The sequence below is a fragment of the Antennarius striatus genome, chromosome 14 (genome assembly GCF_040054535.1).
Source record: "Antennarius striatus isolate MH-2024 chromosome 14, ASM4005453v1, whole genome shotgun sequence".
NCBI classification, from domain to species: Eukaryota; Metazoa; Chordata; class Actinopteri; order Lophiiformes; family Antennariidae; genus Antennarius; species Antennarius striatus.
The window spans coordinates 6615222-6636547 of NC_090789.1; the positions used below are offsets into that span (position 1 = coordinate 6615222).

Consider the following 21326-nt stretch of genomic DNA (forward strand, 5'->3'; position numbering starts at 1 on the left):
CGTCTGTTTGCATGTGCTTCAACTGACTCATCACTCGGGGCCTTTTCTTGAAAGTCGATATCTTCCTGTTGATGTCACGCTCTCCAGGGGTTAAAAACCGCTCTTGAACTGAACGCCATCGTTTCTTAAGCAGCTTTGTCTTTCCATCTGATGGGCTGCCTCCACACGGAGGTTATCAAAGTGTTGGTCGAAGTTCTGAAGTTCATAAGTTCATAAGTGCAAATCTGTTTTAGTATACATCTCTGCAATTATGGAAGAATGCTCCTTTAACCAGCTAACATCAACTTTGACCGCTGCAGCCTCGCAGGAGCGTCAAGCCTGTGGTCAAATAGCGATTATGTCTAAAACAGGCCAAGGTCCACTGCTTAACATCAGTCCCATTCTTTTTTTTTCCTTAGATGTACTATTTGTGAAGTTATAAAAACATCACATACATAAAATAACCTATAATTCCTTCTTCTTCTTTTTTTTTTTAACAAACAAAATCCTTGATCCTTAAAGACTCATTTTCACTCGATCTCCCTCCAGTTACGTGTTTCGGTAAATCTGTACTGATAGAAGAGATGATATGATATGATACAATACGATACAATTAGATACAATACGATATGATACATGCAATTCTTCTTTTAATCAGCGTCTTTGTGAAATATAAGTCAGAGGTGTAACCTCATAACTAGACTAAGCTGTTGCTCCACCAACACGCAAGGTACATCAGAAAGAAAGCTGTAGAATCAGACCCCGTTTGTTCAAAGGACATTCTCAACTTTCCTCTCTCAGAGACTCGGGTAATGGCTCCAGCCTGTCCTTCAGCCGACTCTTCTATGATGAACACTGGTCCAAACATCGTGTCATCACCTGTCTGGACTGGTCCCCTCAGGTACGACCTGTAGCCTTGTGTGTGGCACTTGTTAGGAAAAGAAGTTGAAGTTTTATTGTTTTATATCATTTTAAAAATTTTGTCTATAATTTGGAATCAGCCTTTATGTTTTTCTCATTGTATAAATTATTTTAATATTTGACATCCCTCTTTCATGACCTGGGTCTCTCTCTCAGTATCCTGAGTTGCTGGTTGCCTCTTACAACAATAATGAAGATGCTCCACATGAACCCGATGGCGTTGCCCTAGTGTGGAACATCAAATTCAAGAAGGCCACACCGGAATACATCTTTCACTGCCAGGTACTCATCAAGCTTTGCCTTGATAGGTAATAAAAGCACACTCAAAACACTTTAAATCTGCTCCATTCAACTTTATTATATTTTAACCCCACTGTCGAATAATTTACACCTTGTTTCATCATTCTGCTCCATATTGGAAGCAACTTTTTGGGGAAAAATAACAACTGAACCAAAAAAAGAAAAGAAAGACCTTGAGGAGTGTATCCTGACTCAGATTTGCCACAGAGGCTAATTTTAATACAAGGTTTTTGTGGTAATGAAACCCACTGATGGGCGTGACGCTAATAGCGAACGACACTGAGAAAACAGTGCACGGAAAGAGGGGGGAAGTCAGGGATGGAAGGATTGGGTGTGAGGGCTTCACGGCTCCCATGAGACAACCAAGGCCATCTTGGGACGTCTTGGTAGTACAGTAATGTAATGTGGCCTACCGCTTCCTAATCCCAAGCTGCTACATGTGTTAGCCCACCCGCACCGATGCTGCATTTCATGTCAGCAGGACGGACACTCCCGATAGCTGACAAGCCTTCCTCATGCGCATCGCTGACTGGGGACCAGAGGGTTACTGGTTCAAGACCCACGTGGACCAAAAGGTTTGGATTGTGAGCTGATAGTGGAGAGGTGCCTCTGAATAAGGCCGGTAGAAAATGAAATCACAGCTTCAAGTAAAAGTCTGGAATCAGCCTCGACTTTTGGATCTGGATGAAAGGATCGCCAGAGCGGTTAGAGGAGAGGAGAGACGTGTCCTCCTTTCATTCCGTGGGGCCTTTTGTAAACATAGCTGCGACTCTCTAGTTAGCTGCAGATCAGATGCCTCTTAATGTGCGAGCATGTTCTGCCTTTTAACCCCCCTGAGACCGCAGAGCCTCCGATTTTTCTTTTCACCTTCCACCTCCCGCCCTCTGTCGGGCTGTTCACGTGATCTGTCCTCACAGCTGTGATCGTACACACCCTCTGTGTATGCAGACACACGCACACACCGGCTGGTAGTCACTGCTATACTTCTGGAAGGCTGCAGTGGAACTTTTATCTTTTAGCTTTCATTTGTTGTGTTTCAAATTTGTGTTTCAGACGAGTCCGGCTATCGATTATATTTTATTAGTTATTGTGTTTAGTGAGCTTTATCTTCATTTTTTTACCCAATCAAGATAGCGTCACATGTTTTCTGAGCAGTGCCCCGATGCGTATTTTCTGCTGTCATGACGACAAGGGTTCATACGTTTAGATATTTATGGAACAGATTTTTATTGACTCTGCAGTAGTTTGCATGGGTTTCTGTATTTGATGCGTTGGTGCTGCGCAAAAAGGAAAAAAATGCAACAGCTGGTATTACTTTGAGTTTAGGTGGGGTTTTGCAGCGTTTTTGCCAAAAATGCAGCAGCGCCGTAACATTACATTCTCTCCAGCATTAGTTTGACAGACAGGAAATGAGTTGACAAATGTTGTTCTCCTGTATACCAAACAAATCTGACAGCATTTAATCAATCTCTCTGTGTTCGTTCTGCTGGCTGTGTCTTTCTTGATCAGCATTCACAGGGAAGTCGTTTCATTCCTGTTTCAGAATGAAGGCGAGAACATGAAAGCTGAAATTCAGATTAAAATATCTGCAGATTTAGCCAAGTAAATAAGTAAGTCATGCTGCACTTTTAACATTTGGTAGTTCACGTTTCTTTTTAATGCCGTTGTTGCTGTTCTTATATTTCAATAAATTCCATCTCCGATCTCTAAAGCTGTTCTTCCACACAGCTTATTAAACATCTGATATTAAACCGTATCTGGGAATACTACAAGGCCCTTTACAAACTGCGTATGGCAGATTCATGACCCCACTTGGGGAGCCATTGATCTGTTATAAAGTGGAGGAAGTGTGTGATCCATCAGTGTGTGGTTTGGGTTTGTGCTGCAGTAAAGAGTCTGCCGCTGCTCTGCATTCTGATACCAGTTGAGCATGCCTCCTCTCATCACGGCCGTCCCGCCACTTGGACCATCATTGCCCCGTCCCAGCTGGGGTCCAATCTTGTAACTTCACACCCGCCTCTCAAGTGGGCAAAGTCACACCACATGAGAGAGCTTGTTTGACTTAAAGCCTCTGCCGAACCCCCGAAACCACATGCCTCCCTGTAACGACCCCCACCGCTACTGTCATATCCAATTGAACTCAGTCATGTTTTTATTAATATCTCGCCGCCTCACGTTGGGGAGAGAAGGAGAAACGGAATAGGAGAGGTGAGTGGAAGGGAGGGCGAAGGTAAAGCTTGAGGAAATGGTGCAGCAGCAAGAAATATCGTTTCAATATGAACTTGCGAAATTATGCAGGTGGATGGAGCTCTTTCGGGTTAAGATTCTAAATTATAATTTTTTTTTTTTCTTTTATGGCACAACATAAAATGTCTACTGGTGAAAAAAAAAAAATTCATTTCAACAGTTCTTGAATTAATACTCGTTTGCTTTCTTGCCAAAACTAAGATTACAAGGCTCATGGCGGGAAAACCGACGAGCACACAGCTTAGCTTAACTTAGCAAACTCTGCATATGACCGTTGACAGCTCGCTAATTACCACGTCACATCTAGTTTGTTTAGCGGGAATTTAAAATTTCCTACATAGTAGGTAGATATGTCACTGGATATTTTCGAGTTTGTCTAATGTGGCAAAAAAGTTTCTGTTAAATCGATAGAAAAGGATTTAATTTGGAAAACAGACCTTATGAGGAATTCTTAGCGTCTGTATCTTAAATTTCAGTATCAGACGAGTATAAATCCAACATTAAAGCCACAAACCAGCAAAAATTGTATTATGTGCCAAGCACTGAAAACAAGGAATGAAATACGAAGGAATAGAAGCTCTAGGAGGGAGAGAACGTTCTGTTTATATTCCCAGAATCTCGTATTTGTGCTTTCACTTCGTCAGAACCTTTTTTATTTATTTTTTGCCTGGCAAAACTGACTTGATTTGGAATTTTTCTCCTCTTGCCAGAAACCACAGAGTGACAAAATCCGTGGGGTGTCATAAACGAGCGAAGCCGGGAGAGGGGAAAAGGGGAGGAGAAAAGGTGGTTGGGATGTGAGAGGAGGAGGGGGTTGAAAAGTGGGGATGCAAGGGGAAGACAGTCTGATCCATCTGGTCCCGATAAGGCACAGTGGAAAACAGATGAGCGCGGTGAAAGAGAGGCGGGAGGAGAGGAGGGATGGAGCGTGGGCCTATCTGGGAGGATATAACGATTTTCGTACCGCACCACCTCGTCTTTTCTTCTCTATTTCTGCCTTCCCAAGCATCCGCAACAGTCGTCGCCCGAGGAAAGGAGGAAGGAGAGGAGGAGGCAACAAAGGAGGGAGTGTTCCCCTCTCTCCAGCGTTCTTTCATTCTCTGTCAGTCCTTCGAACCCTCCCTAATCCCTTGCTGGGTGCCATCTTTCATCACGGCTTACCATGTGTGCATTTCCTTTACAGAACACTTCCCATTAATATAATAAGGGCTGCCAGAAGCACTTAGTCTTGAGAACCTTGTGTGAAATGTGTCAGATGATACACACACTCGTACACTCACACACAGACACGCAACAGACATCGCCTGAGGAAAGAAACGAAGCCCATCGTCCTCCAGAGAGCACCCCCCCCCCCCTCCTGTAAAACCATCAGTCATATCTCAGCTCTGTTATACCAAAAGGCAATCTGTGCGTTGGTTTTTCCCTCCTGAGCATCCCTCCTTACATCCCCTCCATCTGGGCTGCAGGAGATGACTCGGCAGGTGTCTGACCTGTGGTGCACGCGTGATGAAAACCACTGAGCCGCTGCGTTTGGAAATGAAATGTCAGGCTCGGTCACCAGTCAGCCTTGATATGTAGATGCAATCATAGCGGGAGTCATTGGGGTGTTATTTAGGCGGGCGTGGAGCTCATATCACTGGTATGTCCAGGATAATGAATGTGGCTGCGTTTCATTTAAGGAGCATGAAGGTTGAAGTTCTTCGTTTTTGGTTAAAAATTTAATGAGTCGCTTTCTTGGAGATTTAAATGAGATTCTCCGCTCAGAGTGAAGATACAGCGAGCAACAAGCTTGCTTAGCTCAGCGTAACAATTGCTAGCCTGGTAAATGCGCTTTTCATTTATTCCGTAATCAACCCATTGCAGTTAATCGTAATTATTTTAGCATAATTGTAAGTACCATATCCAATCTGTTTCAAAACAGCTGGATAAAACAGAAAGCGGAATTGATGTTTTCATTTTACGCCGTCCAATAGAGTGTGACATTTTGAAGATCTCCTATTAATGTGAATATCCAGGATCGTTTGAAACCACAGTTCCAGTGTGGGCACATTATAATATTCAACCAAAGCAAGAATCTCAATAATTTTACTTTCAAGATTCAAAAGAACATCTATTGATCCTCCACTGCACCAAGACTGATGAATTTAAACAGACAGCTAGAGCCGTGGTTTATCAAGGAAACTGTCTTTTTGATAGGAGTCTTAATTTATTTGCGACATTGCCAAAAAACTGTTTAGTTCTCCTCAAAAAGGAAGATGGAATTTCATGATCATAACAGACACACTGATATGTAAAAATCAGTTACAGTTACAGTCACCCTGTTTGCCTGTTAGCTGGCTATCAGGCTATTCAGGAAGTAAAGGCACTAAACTGCATTAAATTTGAAGCATCACCCCCCGTTACTCATGTTTACACAATGTAAAAAAATGTTGTCTTATATATGCAAAAACAGCGTTTGATCGATGATGATTGACAGTCAAAGGTCACGAACGAATAAAAAAGTGGGCAGAGAGACTTCAGAAATCCCGCTGAAATATAATCAAGCTTTCCATATTTCACTTCTGAACTTAGTTATTAATTTTGTACATGACATCCAAATTGAGAATCCGCTTTAGAGTGTCAGGCAGCTCTGCTCCAGCTTAAATCATAAATCTTATAGCGTGGGACAAATTGATCCCATTTCAGTGCTAAATGACTTACAGTACATTTAAAAGACGCGTAACTCCAAAACATATGTGCTGATGTGACGTTTGATTAGAAACATTCAGGGAGAATGACTTTTATGTTAAGACCAAGTCACTGTTGGCAGGCGCCTCAAAGTACGCTATCTGGACAAAGTTGGGCTGATTTTCAGTAGCTCTTTCAGTAAGCCTGACAGAACAAGAGGGAAATGATGGCATTGCCTGCGGTTTCTCAAAGAGGGGATTGAGAGTTTAGTCACAATTTTTCCTCTTAAGATGGGGACACTGATAGCGCTTAGGAGCTAAACTAACATATGGAGCGAATAGAGGGAGCTCTTGATTTGATTTTGCTTCCCTTTGTCGTTACTCGTGTGGGGCAGAGATGTTTACTCCGGGTGATAACTGGTGGAAGAATGACAAGAAAGTGTAGACAGCAGGGATGTTTTCTATTTGCTTGTGAACTTGGATGTTTACTGGAAAGATCGGAGATTTCTGCTGTGACTTAAAGCGTAATAGTATTAATATATTTGAGGCTTATTTTGTACTCTGGATTTCTTCAATTCAACAAAGGCTGTAATATTCAAATGAGCGTCAGAGGGGAAGGTCAATACCGCTGTCAGACAACCGTTATTTTGCTCCCTCTCCGTGTTTTAGGACTAGCCCTGCCACGTGGTTGCCAGATTGGGTTGTGTTTCCGCCAAAGGTGTGTGTGATTTGTTCAAAGCTAGTGTGTTTTTTTGTTTTTTTTTAACTGAATACCACAATGACGCTGGGTCCTGTCAGATCTTCCTGTGGTGCTGACTCAACGCTGTGGACGCAGGTTACAGACAGACAACGTAAGGCTAATGAGAATCCAGGCTGTTGTCATTTGCTTTTCATTTAACAGACAGTTCATTTGTCCTTGGATGAAGCCGAGTGGAGGAGGATCAGCCAGCCACAGAGTGCAAAGGTCATCCCAACACGCCTTATCATTTAAAGGTTAACTGCTTGAAGGCAGAGTAAGAGATGCGTATGTGTACCGGAACTGTTGTCTTCTGGCTTGAAGTCGGTCCAATGTCTTGTATCAACAAAGTCCAAAGTCTTGTTTCAACACTTATTGGACTTTATTTCTGGGAAAATTTTGTCCTAACAAATCTTACAGCACCCACAATTTTGTTCTGTCGTTGTCTTATGTGCCAATATGTGCAAAAAAACAACCCTACGCTTCCTTTTTCTTCGACTGTGTAGATAAACTTTTCAGCGAGCGCCTCCTTTGCCAGCCGGAGAGGTACTTTATTTTTACCAGCGGAGTTCAGTTCGGTTTATTTTCAGTGTTCACATCTGAAGCGACTCCTGAGCCATTTGTCTGGAGGCCATGACTCTTTAGAAAAAAGAAGAAAAAAAAAGAGCGAGTGAGAAAGAGTGTGCAGTGTTTTCTTTTCTCTGGCTTGTTTTCCAGTCTCCTTGCAAAATGAACTGGGGTTTTGGAGTTGGCTGCTTTACACATGGTGTGGTGGTGAGGATGAGGAGAGAGGCGGAGCGTGATGGAGAGAAATGAATAACAAGACATATGTAATACTATTGAAAGTTTGCATGTTGTCACAGCACAGTAGGATTTTTTTTAAAAATGAATTAAGAGCAAATGTTGTAAGTTCTCTTCAGGACGCATAGAATTGATTCACATTTTTAAGCAATCGTTTTTGTAATCTCTTCCATCGCATGAGCTAAGCTTCGATTAATAAGAAACCGTTGAAAGAAAAGACTCAAGGCTGAGACATTCTGTAGCTGTCGGTTTGACCTGTATAGACTACATCATGCAAAAAGACGACAATGTTTTTTAGGCAGCACTAAAACACACAATTCAGCTCAGTTAACGGTTTCACTGCAGTCTACGTGATCTGGTAAGATCACTAGATTATGTTGGTTGTTGTTGGCAAACTTTATTTAGCCTCTAAGCTAAAGTTTGAGGTCGGATTTCCCGTTGAACTTACTGAGTGATGTGATGCTGAGTTTATGACTCTGCTGTCCTTTTACAGAATGATTAAGGATTTGCTGTTTGCACCTATTGTGTATTTTGGCATATTTTGGAACCTGGAGTGGTTTTCCGAAACACAAATTCCCGTTGTTGGATTTTCTACCTATGTGGTAACATCTGCTTCGTAAAACTGCAATGACCACACAGTTTATTGGCTCATGAGTGTGTATACAGTATAATGCAGAAACAGATGTTTCACAGTGATTTCGGATAAATTCTCAACATTTATGTATTGTACAATTTCTTTTTTCCTTAAATTAAACAATATAATTGTGTTTTTAAAGAGATCAATTCTAATTCATAGAAGCCTGATGCAGTGTTTTTATTTAGTATCCATCCATGTAAATTATGGGAAAATATATATTTGACTTACCGTCTGTTATATCAGTTGTAATACTATCAGGTTTGTGCAGCCAACCGTTTGCATCATTTGAAATGCATAAATGTAGATGTTTGATTGACGCGTTATATACATAAATAAACACAAATAAATTATATCATTAACAATAGCTATAGTTGGGATTCTTAGATCATTATGATTATTTCAGTTAAAAAAAAGTCCGACGTAATTATTTCACAAAGTTTTCCCAACAAAATTTGTATCGTAATCAATTGATTAAAAATTTACAGCCTGTTTTTTTAATAATTTTACAACTTGTTTATGTGCTGTAAGTGTGCGTGTAACCTGGTTTAATGCACTCTTAACCCCTGTCTTTTAAAAGCCAATTATCATATCTCTCAACATGGCCGTGCTGCTTTACTACCCCGCTGCCCTCGTGACGCTGAAACATTTTCTCATAACCCCACACAGTACAGAGCTTCATTGGCTCCGGGTCAGAGGAGGCTAGCTGCTGCGTGCAGGAGCCCATATGGGATGGGCACTGAAGAGGAACCAAAACTCAATAAACATCTTATTTCGGAGGGAGCGAATTCAAGGCTGCACTTGTCATGATGGAGGGTACAGTGAGCGCTCCAGTGGCTGCTGAGGTTTTGATGCTGAAATGTGAAACGGCTGTGGGAAGGAGGGCTACAATCCCCCTCTTTGTCTCGTCTCCGCCCCAGCGTCACCCCGTTCCTCTGCTCTGTGGACCCTCACCGTGGCCAAGCTCATCATCTCCATCTATATCTGCCCAGGAGTGCCACCCATCACGTCGCCTTGATCATTTGTTTTCTGTTGTACATCTCTCTTTGTTTTTGTCCCCCACATTCCTCGGTCGTGATAACAAGCCCCTTTCAGACATTTTCCCACAAATAAACTCCACTTTTCTCTCTTTCTCTTGCTTTAGTCTCCAGTAGTATCTGTGGGCTTCGCAAAGTTTCACCCCAACCTAGTGGTGGGAGGGACTTATTCAGGACAGATCGTCCTGTGGGACAACCGCAGCCACCGCCGGACCCCCGTCCAAAGGACGCCCCTGTCTGCTGCTGCACACACTGTAAGGGCTGTCTCTTCACTACTGATATAACACACATTTATTTCATTCATTTCATTCTGGCTCCTTCAGACACAGAACCCACACAAACAGAACGCGATACATCCCCGTCCATCCTGAAGCTTCAAACCCTAATACTGATGACATCATTCCAGTCCAGCTGATTGCTGAATGGATTCTTTGTGCTGCCCGGCACACAAAATCAATTACTGCCCACTAATGACATGCTGCTGCAGACATGTTCATTGTGTGTCCCAATCATTCCACACTGGACGCTAACATGTGGGTGGATGTCGCCTGCTGCATCCATCGGTGCAAGTATCTGATGATGTCATGTGTTTAGAGTAACCTTTAAGAATTAATCATCTCAGGATGAAATTCAAAATCTATTTTGTTTTATTTAAACTCATCAAATTATTTCAATATACTACATCCTAGAGAGTTTATTACTGTGTATATTATTAACACAGCCGTGAGAATTTGTTGTAAAGTTATTAACAGTTTTTGTTGTATTGTTCAAGTGTGTTTCTTCACCCTCTCTCTGATGTGTGTAGCATCCGGTCTACTGTGTCAATGTGGTCGGCACCCAGAACGCCAACAACCTCATCACTGTGTCCACAGACGGCAGGATGTGCTCCTGGAGTCTGGACATGCTCTCCCAGCCGCAGGTAGCTACAGGGTCCACACCAGGACACTACCACACTGCCTTGCCCAGTTTAAAAAATTAGTTATAAAGGATTTTGTGATCATTCTCAATATATGAGATCACGGCTGACTGATTTTTTAATGCACAGAGACATTGGGGAGAAAGAGTCATCTGCACTGATGATGGGGTAACAGGATATTTTTATTGCCACACAAGAGGCTTCGCAAGTTCAGATCAGATAGTAGTGTGTGTGTGTGTGTGTGTGTGTGTGTGTGTGTGTGTGTGTGTGCGTGTGTGTGTGTGTGTGTGCGTGTGTGTGTGTGTGTGTGTGTGTGTGTGTAGGAGACCATGGAACTGGTTTACAATAAATCCAAACCGGTAGCGGTGACAGGCATGGCTTTTCCCACGGGAGAGGTTAACAACTATGTGGTCGGGAGCGAGGAGGGCACCGTGTACACTGCATCCAGACATGGCAGGTGGGTGGACACCGCACCACTGGACTAAACATCAGAAAAGTTCTTCATACAATCTGGTTGGTGCATAAAGATAATAAGGAATCACAGTCAAATAATTTTGGACAAAGGATTTAGGTAGTCTTCAAATACTGAGGACATTTTTAATTTCTAAATTACGTAAGATGAAGTATTCAAGACTTGTTGACGTGAAGATTAATAAGTGAAACTTTCTTTCTTTCAGAAAATGAAATAAATTGAACACCTTATCTTAATTCAAATAGTTACTTTTATTCACTTATAATCAAAGCTCCCTGTGTGTCTTTCAAATTTACTTGAAATATGGGCAATCCACTTCACTGCCTTAAATTTTAACAAGGTAAGACCACTAAAATACCTTTGTCATGGGGAGAAAAAAAAGAAAAAGGATTTTTTAAAATTTATTTATAATATTTATATAATATAATATAATATTTTTATTACTATTTTTTGTTGTTATTGTTGTTTGTGTTTAAAAAAGAAATGAATAAAAAGTTAAAAAAATAAAATAAAATAAAATACCACAAAATTGAACCCATTGTGTCCCCCTCCTTAGTAAGGCGGGTATCTGTGAGATGTTTGAGGGCCACCAGGGGCCCGTGACTGGGATCAGCTGCCACAGTGCAGTGGGTAACGTGGACTTTTCCCACCTCTTCATCACGTCGTCGTTCGACTGGACCGTGAAACTCTGGAGCACAAAGGTAAAATGTAAATGTGTGTTTTTGTGAGTGTGTGGGTTTCTGTGAGCTGCTCAAAGACTAAGAGGATGTATGGGGGGTTGATTGTGGATGAGAGGTAGTGAGGCATAAGTTGGGTGAGTTCTGTTTCAATGGTGTGTGGAGAAAGTAGAGTGGCACTAGTAGGGGCTATGAGAAGTTGTACAAATTGCCTTGGCAACCTGATTGTCACAGCCTGTCACAATTATTACACATTACTTTTTTTTTTTTGCAATCATTTTGCTCAATCATTGTAATTTCTTCAATTCATATAGGGATCCATTACCTCGATCGATTGGCTAAGTTGGTCAGATGGCTGTGCGTGTTGACAGAGGATTTTTCAAAGGTGTGTTTCTATTGTGTGAAAGAATAAAGAGAAGAAGACAAAATGTTACCGAGGCAGATGTGCTGTAGTTTACTGGTATATTACTGGTAACTTATTGTAATCTCTAGCTGTACTTTCTTATGCAAAAATCCTTAAATGGATTTCTTCAAGAGGAGGTTCCACTCATGAGGCCTGGACTGAGCTGGTAATGAGACCAATACCTGAAATCTTTTGTTGGTTTGTTTTACAAGAGGGTTTACTCAGGATTTATCTCAGGAGAGGACTTCAACAAACTATATTTTTTTGATTTATTTTTGAATCCCTCTATTATAAATATTGTTTATATTTTGCAAAACCATAAACCTGTTTAAAGCTTTTAGGATAGATGTGGAGATGATTTGTGAATTGCTTGTAAAAGAAGGACATCTTTATGACTCCTGATGGGGTTTGAAAATGGAATGAAAGTTAGAGCCGAGCACAAAAGTTTAAATCATTCAGATTGAATTTTAACTTTATATTCAAGAGTAACTGACGATTATTCAACAGCAGCTTCCTGTCAGTGTGGGTGACTTCATTTTAATGTCTCTTACTTTGGTTGGTAAAATATTTGTGTAAACAGGAACCAGAAAATAACTAAAATTCACCAATGTGTCAATTTTCCTTTCAGCCCAGAACCAGTCACAGCAAATCCGATTCACTGAGGTGTAATAAGTGTATGTAACTAGATGCAGTCTGAAGGTGGGCGCTCTTCCTCTTGATGGTTTTTTGAGTGACCTTGGCAGGTTGGGGCATTTGTTCTCCCTTCAAACCAACGTGACAAATCCCATTTCAGTGGCAGTTCAAATCAAGCTGTCACCGATCCTGTGTTTCTGTCTAGGTGGGTGTTGGGGGGGGGGAAGAAAAGTTTAATACATTCAAAGACACTTTTGTGGAGGCGGTGGTGAGACACAGAGGAGTATGCTCAGCTGGCAGAGTTCAGATAGAAGAGAATCTGCACTGGAAACAGGATCATGAGATCGGCTCCTTCATTTCTAACTTGATGCTGAATGACTGAAGAATCTTTGAGGACTAAAGTAGATTTTGAGGAAGGTTAGAGTTCAGTTCAGAATGAGGTCTGTTTGAGCAGGAAACTACAAAAGGTAACGGGTAAGAAAGACGAAGCCATTCAGATGATGTCAATAATAATCATGCAGGATCCACAATGTCACCATGGCAACCTGATGATTGCCATTCTTCTTAATAATCATGATATTGCAAAAACGTTTTACAGGCCCGATGTAGTAACATCAAAAGAAATTAAATGTAATCAACTCTTCCTTGACACGAGATTCTCTCTTTGTGGATATAAAAATCATGTTTACTCGTATCGATGAAGCTTGTGTGGAAGGATGGAGGAACTGGGGTGAAGGGGGCCCCACTCAAAAACTGGCCAATTCAATACAAGGCGTATACATAATACATATTGCATAATACCTGCAGTTTTACTCTAGATCCAGTTACACCTTTCATACGTGTCTGTGACAGGCAGTAAAGCACTCTGATGAGTTTTAGTTCACGTCTGCGTGCAGCTGGTCCACAAGTCTTATGTTCAGGGTCCCGTGACACGTATTAAAACATTTTGGTGGGTTTTCATCAAACGTGTGTGTTATTTTTCAAGATTTGGGAATTCCCTTTCCTTTGAGGGGTACCACAGGAATGTGTGTCTGTCTCTCATCCCGTGTAATCCATATTTGTGTGTGGGCAAAGAGGAATACCTGAAAGTGTGTGAGCGTCTGTGCAAATATAGACACACCATACAAAGCTCTCGTGCACCTTAAGAAAGCTGCCTTTGCTTACCTAAAATCCCCTTGATATTTGCTTTCAGCCCAATTCTCGACACACACACACACACACACACACACACACATACATACACACATCTGCCTTCACAGTTCAACAAGGCTGTCGCACAAGAGTCTGCTGATGTTTTTACACTCAGTGGTGCAAATATTGTGGTTAGTGAAAACATTTAGAGTCGGGCGGCGTGACGATGTCGCAACAGCTGGGAGTGGTTTCATGATTGTGTTCAACCTGACCCGTTTTTTGCTCTCTCGACCCCCCAAAACCAGTGATTGGGTAGAGCAGGGGTCACCAATTTGAAGACTTGGAGACAAATGTAGGAGCTTCCAACTTCTATCAATTTTTATACAAGAGAAAGAAATATAAATCAGCCGTTATTAACATGAGTCATCAAACTGAAGGAGAGGCAGCGAGCTTAGAGCTGCTTGGGTTCTGTGACTCCAGGGTCTTTCCGTTACTAGACCGCTATAGTAAGATCCTAACTCATGCACTATTCTGTAAAAGCATACAACAAATATGAAAGTTAAAATTGACAAGCACCTGACCGTACAAGACAACAGTCGTCCTTCAACACTGATGTCGAGTCCTTTCATGATAAGAAGTGTTCTGCTCTTGCAGTCACACAGACTGACAACATGAACACAATCACTCCACTTCTCCTCTCCTAAGAAGTTAATTAAAGGATCGTATCACTCAGTTTATGTAATTACCAGCAGTCTATGAACTGAAAAGGTGATTTTCTTCTTTGGCAGAGGGTTTCGTTTAACCATTTTCTTTTTTAGTAGCATTTGCAAAACTTTTTTTTTTTTTTTTTTAATTTGAAGGCAACATCTTAGCTGCCTCATTGTGTGTGTAAATCTCAGTAAATCTCCCACAGGTACGTTATCGAGCTACCTGGGTGTTTGGGATGCAGCTGCATTGATTTAGACAACAAACTTGACTTGCATCTGTCCATTCAGTTTCTAAACCGCTTTCATTTGGTACAGCAGCATTTCATTCTGTTTCATAACACCAGTACGTGGTGTGTTGATGACGGTCGTCCAGTCCAAACGTGCTAGAAGCTCCTCCTAGCTTTCTAGAAATGATAAGCAGTTGCTTTGCATGCGGCGCCAACAGGATTAAACTTCATTTTCAGATTAGTTTTGGGACTCCTTGCTCAAAATTATTATTTAAGATCAGTAGATTATGGACGGAGTACAGTAAAATAGTAGTTTTGCGGTTTTAATCATCAGCAGATAGAAGAAGAACCATCTCAGATCTAATGTGATTTATTACCTAATAAAATACATCATCAGAATGGATTTCACAAAGATGACTTGAATTTCTGTTGTGTGGTTTGATTTGGTGAAGAAAGTCATTGGAGTAAAAATGTTTTTAAAAAAGAGAAGTTATGTGAACAAAACCAGGAGAGGACAACAAAGAAAACGCTAACAGGAACCACCAGCTGATCGAACGCAGAATCTGTTCCATGGAGCAAAGTGACCTCTGTCGACCTTCACAAAACACCTTCATCCAAGCTTGAAATTGTTGACTGACTGCGTTTGTGTTTGTGTGTGTGTGTTTGCGTGTGCGTGTGTGTGAACCCCCTTAAAATAACCGGGGAGAAATACAGTAAAGGTGAAATGATGGATGAATAATAGGAGAGATCCAATAAAAGAGAGAGAGAGATTTGATTTTTAAAATCACATTTATTCATGGAAGTTGATATTACAAGATAGTTACAAGAGAGATTCGCTCAAACATGAACACACACTTCCAAAAAAAACAATCATATGAAATGTGGGCAAAATATACTTGAATTAAACCAAACGGCGACTGAACATGAGTTCCTCATTTAACACGGAACATAAGGCGCCTTTGACACGCCATAGGTTCATAAAAGTGTGTAAATCGTTCATAACTCTGAAATAGTGAAAATCGATTCTGATTCTTGTTTTGAGACGTTCTTCTTAAAATGGTTTCTGCACTGCAGTCAGATGACCCTTCAACCTTTTACGTCCTGCTCAGAGAAATCGCCATCTTTCCTTGGCCCAGAAGAAAGTTTAGAATCTGCCTTTTTTTTAAAAAATTCTTTCTGCGTTTCAAACGTATAATGTATATCTGTAGAGAGAGAGAGAGAGAGAGAGAGAGAGGAGAGGAGAGGGAGGAGAGGGACTGCATTCTTTCATTTGTTCTTGCAGCCACCATGTCTCCGCTCCTTCTCTCCTCCCACTCTTACCTGTCAGGAATGTAGTTTGTGAGCCTCTGGAATCCAAACAGCCTGTCTGAGAGACTGACACACACACACACACACACACACACACACACACACGGGTCTCATATCAGTTCCTACCTTTACTGAACACCTGTGTTGCTTCAGTTAGACTTTACATTTCCAGCACCCGTTCCCATCCTTCCACTGTCCGCCCCTCCTTTTCCTCCCATCCCATCTCTTCCCATAGCTGTCCCTCAGACAGCTGCTGTGTTGAGGTTACAGTACACCTTGTGGAGGGGCCCTCCCTTTCATCTCTCCCAGCGGTTTTATGGTGCTGTGTGAATGTGCGAGGCTTTTTAATTAGGCTCTGCACCCAGACAGGCCCCAAGGCTGAGGCAGCGCCACTCTGTCTGAAGCTCGCTCACTCCTTCTCTCCATTCCTTCTCTCTCTCTCTCTCTCTCTCTCTCTTTCTTTTCTTCACATCTCTAGTATATCATCTGCTGTAATCCTCAGCTCGGCCTCTTTTTTGTCAGTCGTGCACGTACACAGGTATCCTATTCTATTCCCTTTCAGCACAACAAGCCTCTGTACTCGTTTGAGGACAACGCCGACTACGTCTATGATGTCATGTGGTCGCCCGTCCACCCCGCCATCTTTGCCGCCGTGGACGGCATGGGCCGCTTAGACCTGTGGAACCTCAACAACGACACTGAGGTGTGTGTACATAATGTGTGTGAGAGAAAATACGTGATTATGGCGTGTTTACTGCGTCGTCCCTTCGTGCGTGTTGATGTGAATGTGTTTGGTGTCCTCAGGGCACGATGCTGGGTCTCAGCCCAAACTGCACAAGCAAACACCCAAGGCTTTTCCCTCCCATCAACCACTCCATCACCACCAGCTCCTCCACATCCCTTTCCTGCACATACACACGGATTCAAGACACCCCCCCGTGGGCGTTTCCCACAGCCCTTGGTTTAAATCAGAATTAGTGACATCTCTTCATCCCGACTCCCACCCACATGTCCTGCGAACATCGCTGTGACCTCGGTCCTACGTTTTAACGGCAACCTCAGCCCCCCTGGCGTCTCCTCTCATCTGCCACCCACACTTTGTCCCCATCAGTGGAGCACACAGATGTGCAGGAGACCACGAGCAGAGAGCCCCAGCCCTCAGTCCGCACTCCCAGGGTGGAGATGATTTTTTTTTTTAAAAAGTCGGAAGTTCAGGACAGAGGTTGAAGATTTCAGTTCTGTGGGAGAAGATTTATTGTCAGAAGAGAACATTTAAGCCCACGGAGGAGAAGTATGGTATACAGTATGTATAATATTAGTTGTATAGGCTAGTGTGTGATGAATTTTATGCAGATTTTATTTTAGATTTATTTGCCCTTTCTTCTTCATTAAAAGAACTGAATTATCCAATAGCAGTTCTGTTTATACATATAAAGATTATGTCTGCAGCTGGTTAGCATAGGATAATGCTATGCATTGGCTCTGTTTAAACATATGCAAATGCTAGCACTGCTAAGGCGCTATCTTTTTTTTTTCCATTTTTAAGAGGTATGAACTTCTGAGATGTATTTTCTCATTTTGGATGGAGACAGTCCGTCTTTTTTTTCTTTTCTTTTTAATCATTTTAATTCAAAATGAGATTTTTTACATTCCGGCTGAAACTTCAAACTGAACAAACCTTAAAGTGGTGTTGATTTATTTTATTTTTTTGTCTCTCAACAAGAAAGTTTTGGAGTAACATTAGTTGCATTTCATTATATAAATTTGATGATTGATAATGGAGCCAGACCTACAATCGGTTGTTGGGATGAAAGGAGGCTCCATTCACCGTCTCTCTTGGTGCAGCTCTTTTCATACATCAGCTCTAAAAGGTGATGTATGAAAAGGGCTGCACAACTAAATTGTCCAGATTTTGTGGAACAGCTCAGAACTCACATCTCAGCTTTCAACCCCTCACTGATGTCATTTCCAGTGTCTTCCCTGCGTATAAAGTAGAGATGATGACTTTCCCCTCAAAGGCAGCTTTTCCACCTTGACAGGAAGAGTTCATTATCAACGACCCAGCTCTGCTAACGATGATGTGCTCCATGGGAACATTTTCTCAGCACACACACACACACACACACACACAAGCAGATGTAGCAAACACACAATCAGTGCAACTGAACAACAGACTTCCATTGTTACCGTCATATTAAAAACACAGTCATAACGGTTCTGACAGAGCGGTGTGGCATGCCTGGTTCTCATTTCCAGCACACACACACACATTCCACGTTCAGATCTACACTTCCAATTTAAAGCGCTCAGTTCATATCCACTTGGGCAGAGCGGTGGAAGCTAGCAGGCTAATGGCAGTCAGCCTGTGGTTAGCGCTGCTTTAAATACGCAGAAGCTGGTTGTGCGAGGCGACATGATGCCAAGGCCTCTGTCTCCACTGGTGACATGTGTCAGACTCGCCTGCCACATGTCAGGAACAGTTTATGGAAACCCTGCAGATGGTTTTAGGTTGGTTTTTTTTTTTTTTTTTTAAAGGTGCAACACGAAAAGCTGCTGTTAACTAAAAAAGAGCAGTGGGTCACCCACAACAGCAAACACAAACAGCTGTAATTATACAGTAAGGAGCTTTGTGTGTGTCCACATCTGAATGACAAGTGATGACTATGTTTTCTAACCTGCATGGATAAAAATGTATATTTTCAAACTTTGACTTTGACACACGTGATGCTAAAACATTAAGAAGAGTAGCTTCAACTCGAGCCATCAAAGATGACATCACATGCTGAGGGAGGATTGCATCAGAACCATTCCACCGAATCTTTACAACACAAATCATTTACTGCAAATGAATATTCAAACACTGTTTGAGCATGTTTTTAAATTAAACTGGCTTAATGTCGTGCATTCACGTTACCACGTTTAAAACGTACGACTTTCACAAACACGAGCAGCATTTGTCCTGCAGGCAGCAGACCGGCTGTGTTGTTGTTTGCGTGTGTTTATTAGACGTTTTATAAAGGTTATGTGCTTCGTTATGGGATCGCGTAATATTTTAACTTCCTTTTAAAATGCAAAATGTGCTGAAATTCTTCTAGTGTTCTGTTAGTTCTTACCCATTCGATATAAATCACAGTTTATGTGTAAACATCTGATTTAAATCAGTGTGAAACTTTTGTGCTTTATTTCTTCATTCGCCAGGTTCCGACTGCCAGCGTTACCATAGAGGGCGCATCAGCCCTCAACAGGGTCCGCTGGTCGTCCGGGGGGAAGGAGGTGGCTGTGGGCGACTCAGAAGGACGAGTCTGGATCTACGACACTGGAGAGGTGCAGATAGTGATCATATCAAGAAGATGAAAATCTTTAAGGATACATTTTTTGTGCTACCAAGAAATAAGAGTATGATGAACAGCAGTATCATGAGTCTAGCTCATAAGCTTTGGGTTCAGGTGGAGAGGGGTTGTGCAGACCGGCTTTGAATAACACAACTTGGTCTGGATGCAAAATCTCAACATGTTATGATATTCACTTTGAACTAAGTGATTTCATTTAGTGAGGTTTAATAAATAATCAATGTATTGCACATATGCCATAAAGACAAATTTAGTGATTGAAAGTACAGTATTGCTCAAGTTTTTGATGTTTTCTGAAGTTTTCTGATGGAAAACGACTGGAAATAGTGAAATGAAAATATTTAAAAAAATATACAAACTGCATGTGATTGTTTCATTTTTATTCACCAACTTTGGGGAAATATATCTACTATAAAAGAATAATTAAATGCTTTTTTTTTACAGTAGAAACACCACAAGCACCACAACTGACCGTGGATGTGTGTTTTTTTTCCCCTCCCTTTTCCATAACCCTGTAAAAAGGCCTCCACATGACTTTACCGTCACCACAAAGCGGCCAACCTTCCTGCCTGCGCCTGAATGTTTTCTCATGTTTAGAGAGTTCTGGTTAGGATCCCCATGTGAGGGCGCGTTAGCCTAGCCGCTCTGCTAATTTTAGCATCTTTTTGTTGTGTGGTGAGTTGGAGAGTGGCTCGGCTTAGCTGGTGGCCTCCGTGCTGGGATGGCGGCAACAAAGAGTCATCAGTAAAAGTGAGCTGGGCTGAATGGTTTTATGACTCCAAAGAGAAATGTGTGTGTGTGTGTGTGTGTGTGTGTGTGTGTGTGTGTGTGTGTGTGTGTGTGTGTGTGTGTGTGTGTGTGTGTGTGTGTGTGTGTGTGTGTGTGTGTGTGTGTGTGTGTGTGTGTTCTCAACTTTAGTAGACATGTTTAAATATTCAACAGAAGCGCATTATATAACTTTTTTTTTTAAATTATCACAGCTGCATCTGTTATTTCTGTTGTGACACTCTTGAGACAAACAATATGAATGTGCTGGAATACACAAGTTTGCGTCACTGATAACACTTCGTTACACCCCTGTTCGAGTGTCCTCTGAGCGCTTCTTTGTTCTACAATCCCACCATGACGGTAGCAGACACCTTCTACTTGGAGCTCTGTCACCAATCTTCGCTCCTTCGTTTCGTTCTTACAGCTTTCGGCAGCTCATGGCGACGACTGGGGATGCTTTGCTCGTACCCTGATGGAGATCCGCGCCAACCGAGCGGACGGCGAGGAGGAGGGGCCTATGGAGCTGGCTTCATAGAACGGGACTCCAAACCAAAGCAGTGCTTTTATTGGTGTCACTGTAGCGTGTTCACTCAGTTTTGTTTTGTTTTGCTTTTACGTACCGTTCCTGTTTGGTCCAAAGAAGGTCTCACTTCTGTTGTACTTATGCATTTATTCTCAAGTAAATGCAAACAATCTGTTAAACGGCTAATCAACCGATTTGTCTCACATTATTTATTTGTGTTGCTTGCAAGTCGTGAGCCCACGGTGTATAAAAAGTGGCAGTCCTATAGCCTTATAAAGATGTGTGTACTGTAATGACGCTTTGCACTACCATAAAAATAAAGCAGGGTCCATATAGTCATGTATTGTTTACAGACTGTCCCGATCGCTTTATGTTATGCTTCTTTTCTCTGTACTATTCCTGCATGCAACATACAAAATATTTCAGATGCATAAACATGACGGTTATTCTGATGAGGTTCTCATCCATGGGGCTCAGTGGCAGCTTTGTCTTCAGGGTGTCAGATAAATCATGTGTGGACAAAACCTGTACATTCTTCAGTGGACTAGTAACAGTGATTAAGAGGTTTACTGTGATGAAGAGTGCTGGCTGTTAAGTCTGTTTACTATTAAAGCCTGGCTGATAAACTACTGTCTTGTTTCCTCTTTGGGATAAAAATGAACGCTGTTGAATCCATTCGTGCTACTAATGCAAGCGATGCACCTTCTCTGAACTGTACAAGTTTTAATTCTCAGTTGTGACTCACCACAGAAGCACAGTCGAAATTAAAAGTAAGCAGTTGAGGTGCTTTTGTAAAAAATATTGTGTTGCCTGAAGTATATTAAAAAAAAACATGTTACAAGACAACTTTTCAGTGACTCTCAACGGTACAATAAATACGGTCCTATAAA

General features: G+C 41.8%; 1 protein-coding gene across 4 annotated transcripts in view; it reads left to right on the plus strand.

Moving 5' to 3' along the window:
* Positions 1 to 21048, plus strand: part of LOC137607232 (cytoplasmic dynein 1 intermediate chain 1) — a 40075-nt gene extending 19027 nt beyond the window's left edge. For 3 of the 4 annotated variants that reach the window (XM_068332842.1, XM_068332844.1, XM_068332843.1), the window contains exons 10-18: positions 781 to 880; positions 1057 to 1182; positions 9429 to 9575; positions 10127 to 10240; positions 10561 to 10694; positions 11266 to 11410; positions 16358 to 16498; positions 18994 to 19119; positions 20338 to 21048. In XM_068332842.1, coding sequence (XP_068188943.1) covers positions 781 to 880; positions 1057 to 1182; positions 9429 to 9575; positions 10127 to 10240; positions 10561 to 10694; positions 11266 to 11410; positions 16358 to 16498; positions 18994 to 19119; positions 20338 to 20448 — 1144 coding nt within the window. In that variant the 3' untranslated portion in view covers positions 20449 to 21048. The remainder of the gene's footprint in view (positions 1 to 780; positions 881 to 1056; positions 1183 to 9428; positions 9576 to 10126; positions 10241 to 10560; positions 10695 to 11265; positions 11411 to 16357; positions 16499 to 18993; positions 19120 to 20337) is intronic. The other variant, XM_068332845.1, reaches the window with a different exon arrangement.
* Positions 21049 to 21326: the final 278 nt, after the last annotated feature.